This window comes from Aulonocara sp. 'chitande type north' Nkhata Bay, linkage group LG6, assembly GCF_057382095.1.
Source record: "Aulonocara sp. 'chitande type north' Nkhata Bay isolate Kocher_YH1m ecotype deep benthic linkage group LG6, A_spYH_male_GT1.1, whole genome shotgun sequence".
In the NCBI taxonomy this organism is placed as follows: domain Eukaryota; kingdom Metazoa; phylum Chordata; class Actinopteri; order Cichliformes; family Cichlidae; genus Aulonocara; species Aulonocara sp. 'chitande type north' Nkhata Bay.
In genome coordinates this window covers 34,552,901-34,562,087 of record NC_141349.1, presented here as the reverse complement: position 1 = coordinate 34,562,087, position 9,187 = coordinate 34,552,901, and the positions used below count along the sequence as shown (strand labels likewise).

Genomic DNA, 9,187 nt, shown 5'->3' with positions numbered 1-9,187 from the left:
CCACAGAGGGGATGGCCCATTCTTAGATGGCCCTTCCAATAAAAACATTGTTTTTTTTATATTTATAAAATAGCTGAAACATGCCATCTAGTGGTGAAAGACGTTTTTAGAAGCTTTGCATAAACAGCACAGCATATAATTAAAAGTTTTGTAGTAAAAGGGTGAGTAAAAGTATTTAAGTATATTTAGGAAACTGTACTCAAAGAATTGTAAGTTCAATCTTTCAGAGCAGAAACATGACCCATGGGAGTTTTAGATGTTATTATTATTACTCATTCATTAATATAAAAGTAAATATAAAAAATAAAATCTGCTGCTACATTTTTGTGCAATATTTAAAAATATAATTTAGTTTTTTCACAATGTTTTAAAAGCAGAGCAGATATTTTTATGAACAGTAAGTAATAAACATGAGAGTAAATGTATAGATCACCGCAGATGTGAAGTCCGTTTAATTCTGTTGACTTTAATGGAATTTTAATTTTCATTCTAATGAAACAGTTAGAAACACAGTAACTGACATCCATAAGTCTGGAAAGGGTTAGAAAGAAACTTTTAAGGTTTTAGAAAACCATGGTGAGAGCCATGACAGAGAGAATTTATATCTGCAGACTTTAATGTGCTTTAGCGTTTAGTTGAGATAAAATTATCATAGTGGCTTATTTGAACATTGATGTAGATGCTGAAAAAAACAGACTCAACATTGCTTTTAATTTATTACTACCACTGTTACAACATACCCACCACTTTTATCCTTTAATGACACTTTGGATTTTGTTCTGACATGTAGTACAGAAACCTGAGATCCCTTTTTGTTTGATAATTTCTTAATTACATTTAAATTTTCAATAAATACTATAATAAAGAGAAAACTCCAACAATCAGATGACCTTATCCTGAAGACACTCCCTACAGAATCATAAGAATGCATTTTTAAATCATTGTTCTCTCTGTGCAGATCAAGAAAATGTTCAACTAAAGTGCAAGAAAAACAAAAATCTGGAACAAGCAGAACAGAAGGGAAAAACAAATATGCAAAAAAAAAAAGCTGGACAAATAAGAATGATGACACGCAGACAAACTAACAAAGACCAAGGGGAAAGCACACACACACACACAATCCTGTCAGGTCATTAGTTATTATGAAAAGCTTGTTAAAGTCAAATATTTGATGACACAAAAATAAAAAATCAAGTAACATATAAACTAAAGATTTACAACCCTGCATTTATAAATGTATTAATACCCATTAGTAGTGGATGCATTCTCATCGTTTGTCCAACATATTTATTTGAAAAACTCCAGCAGAATTCAGTGTTACACTGAAACATCTCCAGCAGAGGGCTCAGTGTGAGATAACGAGTGACACTGAAAGGAGTGTTTTCCTTTTTTCAACTCTTACTTTCAGTAAACTAACTTTCAGTTTACTGGAAATTAGAAACAGGTAGTCCGGTTTGAATCGGTGACCAGAGAGCTGTTTTAGAAAGACAATGTAGTGCAAATTCTGAGTTTGTTAACCCAGAGATGAGGGTTTTCAATTACAGAAAGAATCTGTTATTTCAATAACTCTGATTCAGTTATTGGGGTAACAGACTCTTGACTCTCTATGACTCCTGCCCTCCTGCTTCACCTGAAGCAGCTGTCTGTATTTCCTCATTCATGCAGTCACATAGTAGAGTGCGATCACCTTAACGTGACAGATTTATTATCAACTTATCAGCCTGGCACATAATCCAACACAAAAAGGGGACTAACTAAAAGCACACCTGAAAGTCTAAAACTGACCCAAATCACTAAATATACATGTCACATTACACTACATGTCATGTTGAAATATGTTCACACTCTGTATTTTATTGTTTCATAAGGCAAAGGAGTTTGTGTGTGTGTGTCGGGGGGGACAAAAACAACAACACTATTCTTACTTGCTTATTTAAATCAATTTTATATATATATATGAAAAAAATATAAGAAAATAACAAAAAACAAACAAACATTTAATTCTATTTTTTAATCAATAAATATGCACAAAGTATTTTTTTGTGTAAACAATAATAAAGAAGTCTGGATCACAAGACAGTGAAAATGTTGAGCAACAGCGGTACATTGATGTGAATGTTGTGTTAAAGATGAATCAAACAGGATAATCTGTATTCACTTAAGACCCACAGTTTAAGTACATGTGCATATTTATCTTTTGTTAGCTTTATGGTAATTTTCATTGCTGTATAGTTCTTCAGTTGTAAAATTTTTGTAATCTGGTTCATCTCCGCCTGGATCATCAAAGTGGTTCAAGGCGCTTTGCTGTTTGAAGGTCACCACAAATTCTTGATTTCCATAAATCTAAAGAATCAACGAAAATAATCAGAGACTAAGGAACCACACACGCTGCAGAGAATCTGGTTGCTGTATATGGTTATACACAGGCTCATATAATAATATCTACTTTTATTACAACAATTATAATAAAAATATTTTAAATGCAGATGTTTTACATATGACAAATATTGACTGAACTACAGAAGTTACAAATTGTAAAACTGGATGACTCCCACACATCATAGCACGACTATAAAATCCATTAATTTGCAGTTATTGCCACATTATGCTAAAGAAGCATAAAACAGGCTGAGTGAGCTTTTCTGTTAAATTTTCACTTTTCTGTTCTAAACATCACAGTCGTCGACACCACTCTATAACATTTATTTTGATCACTAAGTCATTCTCAGTTTAAAAGACTCCTTCTGTGCAAGCTCTCCTCAGGCGTCCCTGAGATAACAAGTTTATTAGTCCAAACCAAATTAGACTAATAACCAGTTAGCTGGTCGATGTCTCAGTTTAATACCAATAATCTTGTTCGAAAGTTCAGACTGCTTAAAGATTTCAGACATATTTTCAAAGAAATGAACACAATTTCCAATTCCAGTTTTAGCTATTCAAACATCAGCTTGCTACTGTGTTCACTGTGACAAGAATATAAAATATAACATTCAAAAAATTTAAGTTGTGCCACTCTATAAAACACGTGTGTGTGTGTGTGTGTGTGTGTGTGTGTGTGTGTGTGTGTGTGTGTGTGTGTGTGTGTGTATTCATGCTTTGGACTTACTTCGCCTTCTTCTGCATCTACCACATCTTCTGCTTTCGGTGTATTTCTGTTCATGACAGCTTCAGTTTCTGAAAACTCAGTGTAAGAATTTTTTAAGCTCTTTTTGCATGCACATTTGAGTATTTTGTCTGAATATGTGTGTAAATATAAACTATAGCATACCTCTCACGTTGTAACATTTGTACTTATAAATAATAACTAGGACACATATTAGTAAAACCACAGGGACAACAGCGTAAACTGCGTAGTGCACCGCTTCTGAAAAACAGAAACAGCAGAACAGAATAGAAAGTTCCTTTTTTAATTAAAGTAATATGTATTTTAACATAACTGTTGATCACAGGTGCACACTTCCACAGCTGTTTTGACACTTAAGAGCATATCCGGTCTTTAAGTCTGATTCTATTAGTGGTTTCTGGGTCCAAACTCTGCTTCAGGTCACAAGGTTTAAGGAACGCTGGGACATCACTGAGAGTTAATAACTGTCTAAATTCTTCCATCTTTAATAAAATGATCAGTGTGGCTGCTCTACCAGGTGTAACAATTCAGTTTAACGTCCAGGCATTCATAAAAACACAATTTATGAAGTTATATGGAGTTTGAAGTTAGCAGGGATTTAGCTCGCTAGTTTCCACCCAAGCATAATATATAATGCTCTGACCGAGGGATTTAAAACGTACAGCTCTGCTATCACTTCCATTATAAATGAAGAAAAAAACATTAAACCGTACTGACGTTTGTAGGGTTACTGAAGTTAGGTTACCTGGTATATAATGATGTGCTACGTGGTGGCTAGCTACGCAGCTATGGTTAGCATAATATAAACACAGTAGCACAGTGAAGCTGGAGGATTAACGCTAACTTTTTTCCATTCGGTAACCGTTAGCATGAGGGTTCCCGATGGTTAGGGACAAATGCAATCACATGGCAGGATGCTGTAAACGGACCAAACTTCAGTCAGGAGAACAACTGAGATAATCCATCCACAATATGAGGTTAGTCATTAATATACTGCTGCATGGGCTGGGCTGTAGTTACGTAAGGTAAGGTATAAGAGCTTAATTCAATTCAATTTTATTTATATAGCGCCAAATCACAACAACAGTCGCCTCAAGGCGCTTTATATTGTAAGTTAGACCCTACAATAATAGATATAAAGAAAAAAAACCAACAATCATATGACACCCTATGAGCACTTTGGCGACAGTGGGAAGGAAAAACTCCCTTTTAACAGGAAGAAACCTCCAGTATGAACCAGGCTAGAGGGGGGGGGGGGGGGCATCTGCTGCCACCGGTTGGGGTGAGAGGAGGAAGACAGGATAAAGACATGCTGTGGAAGAGAGACAGAGATTAATAACAAGTGTGAATCAGCAGAGAGGTCTATTAACACATGTTGAGTGAGAAAGGTGACTGAAAAGGAAACGCTTAATGTATCATGGAACTCCCCCAGCAGCCTACGTCTATTGTAGCATAATTAAAGGAGGATTCAGGGTCACCTGATCAAGCCCTAACTATATGCTTTAGCAAAAAAGAAAAGTTTTAAGCCTAATCTTAGAAGTAGAAATAGTGTCTGTCTCCCAAATCCAAACTGGAAGCTGGTTCCACAGAAGAGGGGCCTGAAAACTGAAGGGTCTCCCTCCCATTCTACTTTTAAATACTCTGGGAACAACAAGTAAGCCTGCAGTGCGAGAGCGAAGTGCTCTAATAGGGTGATATGGTACTACAAGGTCATTACGATAAGATGGGGCCTGATTATTTAAAACCTTGTATTACAGGGGCAGGATTTTGAATTCAGTTCTGGATTTAACAGGGAGACAATGAAGGGAAGCCTATATAGGAGAAATATGCTCTCTCTTTCTAGTCCCTGTCAATACTCTTGCTGCAGCATTTTGGATTAACTAAAGGCTTTTCAGAGAGAGCTTTAGAGCTTTTAAAGCTAAAAGCTCTAAAATGAATAGTAGTAATAAAAAATGAGAGAGGCCAACAGTGATCACTACCTTTTTTTAGGGGCTTGTTCAGATTAACTATAACAAGATATAAAGCATTAAAACATGTTTAAAAAAACAGCCTTAATAAATGCAGAGTAGTTTGGTCCTGGAAGCAGGGTTCATTATGTCATCACTTAAAGACCGGATTGACTTGGTTTAATCCCAGGGGGAATTATCTACATTGTAAACATGAAACTACACACATCCCCTAAAAATAACTAAATTTTTGTTGTAGTCACATAACAGCAACTCAGTGCTTTTAGATACGTGAGTATAGGTAAGACAACCAGCTGAAGTGCAAAGGTGTGATTTAAGTGACCAATGTCATGGTTTTTGGAGAGGCATAACCATTTTTAGGGGAAATAGAGAATCGTCTGAAAAAAGAGAAAATTTAACACATGCGCACACACACACACACACACACACACACACACACACACACACACACACACACACACACACACACTGAAGCCAGCAAAAGATTTGGGAAGTGATATGTCTAAGTATAAGTAAGTGGTGTTCTCAGTAGTCCTAATTTTGGCAGATTGCTTGCAAATTGTGTGATGCATGGTGCTGCTGGTTTTGCAATTATTTGATCATGTCAGATAACTAAACCATAAACCACAGTCCCATGTTTAGTGGGGTCCAAACAAAGATGGAACTTTCAGCTCTATTAATTTTGCTGTCATGTAAATGGTTGTTCACCTTACCCACTGACAGCTCAACCTTAGTGTAGTTTTCAACTCTCCACTGTGAGTCTGACCCACACCAGTATGTCCCAGCATCAGCTGTTTCCAGCTCTGCGATCATCACCAAGAAAAAGTGGGAAAAACCATCATCTTGCACTGTGAACCTGCTTTGACTCGTCACATTTGTACAATTGTTGCGGTGGTCTCCTTTGCAGAGAAACTTGCTATTATCATGATGTTGTGAAGGATAAGGGCACTGAAATGTTAGTGGATATCCTGCAGTCCCACTTGTTGTTTTTGACTTGACACAGCACCACTCTGTCAGATTGGAAAACAAAAAAATATTAAAGGATGATCAAATATCAAACCATATAAAAGAGTCCTTTAAAAAAACAAAAACAAAACAATGACATATGAGATATGACTATGACCTCTCACCTTTGACGTTCAGTTCAACAGCAGAAAAAACATCCAGGACAGAGTTTTTTTGGACACCACAGAGGTATGTTCCTGAATCACTTTGGGCCAAACTGGTGATGGTCATTGTGAATTTTCCTGACCTCTTATCATCATTAAATTTGATTCTACCATTTTGTTTGTTGTCAGAGGTGATTAGTGCCTGTTGCAGACACGTGGAGGACCGCTTTCCTCTGCAGATGTACTTGAAGTAGTTCTGGTACCGAGGCTCATACGAACAAATGATGTCCCCTGAATATCCCTCATAACTTTGGATTATGGTCACAGTGTTACAGCAGCTGTCTGTCAAAAACATAAATTGCAGTAGAAAATGTGTTATAACCACAGAGGAGAGGTATAATATTTCATATTGAGCCTATTGTTTATTGTATGTTTAAAGTAATAACTTTCCTTCACAGACATTTGTGCACTCAGCCATCGCCCTATCCATTAGTTTTATGTGTGGTTATTACTGTTTCCTATTTATATGTGCAGTTCATTCCCTTTATGGGATCTTAATAAAGATCGATCCAGGCTGTCATATGTCATGTGCAGCCATGTTATAAAAGCAAGTCCAGTGGTCCCTCGTTTATCACGGGAGTTGCGTTCTAAAAATAACCCGCAATAGGTTAAATCCGCAAAGTAGCCAGCTTAATTTTTTTACAATTATCATAGATGTTTTAAGGCTGTAAAACCACACTTTAGACAGTTTTCTAAGACAGGCATGAACATTTTCACACTTTTCTCTCTTGTTTAAACACTCTCAAACTTCAAATTTTCATAGAAAAATAAGTCCAGTATTATAGAATGAAACCAAAGATGAAACCCTGTTTTCAGGTCCAGACCATGAGTATAGAGCAGCTGCCAGAGAATGCAACATTAATGAATCAATGGTACGGAAGTAGAGGAAGCAAGAAGAGTGAGTTGAGTAAAGTTTGCCTTATCTGACTGTTTTGTTTCACTTAATGCACCTTCTGGTCCGAAAAATACGGTAACTTCGAACTTCTTTAGCATGTCCAGAAGTCCAACTTTTTGTGCAATGGTTAGCATCTTCCTCTGCCTCTTAGGTGCTACCGTAGGTGCCTTTGACTGTGCAAAACATTTCATCGACATTATTGTGTTTGTGGGGGAGAAAACTTACAAATATACAGTACAGCACTTCAGAGTCACACTGCTAGGGATCGAAGATTTATGTAAATTTGACAAGCTGGACACATTCTGCACTGTGCAGAAGACACGGCGTGAAGGAGGCTGATTGACAATGGTCTACAGCCGATCAGGGCGCAGAACACAATGCGCTGTAAAAAAGTCCCCCCCAAAAAACAAGCATGCAAAATTGCACAAAAAAAAATCAGTGAAACAGAGAGGCCGTGAAAGGTGAACCGCATTATAGCGAGAGACCACTGTAATCCTTTACCAGTTATGTTTTGATTTACTGTACATTTATATGTATGTATATATGTCTTTTATATGTGATTTTTTTCTTGACTACAAATTTGGAATGCTTTATTTACCTGGTGCTAATTTCAGCTTCACTTCAGTGTAGATATCTTGTCCTGTTCTGGTCACTCCACACCAGTATTTCCCAGCGTCCTCAGATGTAAGATCAGAGACGGTCACTGTGAAGGTGCGTGCCTTTTTGTCATCACAGGCTGAGTATTTGGGGTTTTTTTGTTGTGATGTTGTAATAAGAACATCATTGTCACCACAGACATCCTTACACAGGTACTTCTCATAAGACTCATAACCGTGACCATAAGTGCAGGAAACATTTACCTTCCCCCCCACATATCCAGTCACAAGTATCACCCCTCCTGCACTGGTCACACATCCCAGAGCAACTGTAAAGTAAAGAAATTATAAAAAAATTATATAATTGTTTATTTTTTCATGTCAACATTCATGAATAATAATACAATTCCTAAGTCCAATAAAGGGTGTGTTATGTTTTTTTTTTTAGCTCTTTAAACAACTTACTGCAGAGGGTGAAGAGCAGGTTTCGAAGTCTCCACATCTTCGCTTTGGCTCATCAAAACAGAAACTTGACAGGAAGTACTCTTAATACTAAGAAATATTTTGCATGCAGTGGGGAAGCCTATCAGCACAGAGGGGACTACAAATTATTAGGTGGCTGCGTATTTTAAAACGTGTAAAATGGCTGACATGTGCCACCTTATGGTGAACACGTCTCATAAACAGCACTGTTCAGTTTAAAGTCTTGTGCTAAATAAAAATATTTAAATGTATTTATAAAACTTTGCTTATATAATCAAAACTAACATCACTGGCTAAAAGCTCTGAGTGTTATATCGTATTATTATAACTTATTCATTAATATAAAACCAGCAATTTTCTTTTGTAATTAAAAACTTATCTGCTGATTTTTGTTCTCTTTTAATTAATTTATTAGTTACTGTTTGGTCAATAAGCCAGGAATTTGTACAAATACAACTGTCCCTGTATTTGGTAAAGCAGCTAACTAGTCCTATCAGATGATACTAATGTAGTAAAATTGATCAGTTTTAAGTTTAAAGTTATGAAAATACAAAAATAAATGCTGCAACTATGAACTTCGCTGCAGCACTTTACAACGCACCAGTGTCGCAAACTTTCTTAACATACCCGTAAACACAAACTGTCAATTACTGAGTCAAGCGAACCCATACAATGAAGCCACTTAAGCCATTTTGTCGCAATAGCTTGGAAAGAAAAAATAAAACTGGCTGTTAACAGTTTTCATATGTTTCAAAATTACTAAGTAGAGATTGACAGACTATTCGTTTATTTTTCTATTATTGATAAAGTAACTTCTTAAGTATAAGTAGTTGAAAAATACATCAATCTATTTTCTCTCTCTCTCCCTCTCACGCACACACAAACACACACTAAATACCAGTTGGAGTTGATGGGTGTGACAGGTGTGGTGACACCAAAACAGATGTCTTGAC

At 36.4% G+C, this 9,187-nt stretch overlaps 1 protein-coding gene across 1 annotated transcript; it reads right to left on the bottom strand.

The window, feature by feature from the left end:
- Positions 1-2,068: 2,068 nt before the first annotated feature.
- Positions 2,069-8,289, bottom strand: LOC147328274 (polymeric immunoglobulin receptor-like). Its single transcript, XM_086296512.1, has 7 exons — positions 8,217-8,289; positions 7,754-8,080; positions 6,222-6,542; positions 5,805-6,101; positions 3,269-3,364; positions 3,107-3,174; positions 2,069-2,343 (listed from the first exon to the last, which is right to left on the bottom strand). Exons 1-7 carry the CDS (start codon positions 8,251-8,253, stop codon positions 2,191-2,193), a joined length of 1,299 nt encoding a protein of 432 aa, XP_086152638.1. The 5' UTR covers positions 8,254-8,289; the 3' UTR covers positions 2,069-2,190.
- Positions 8,290-9,187: the final 898 nt, after the last annotated feature.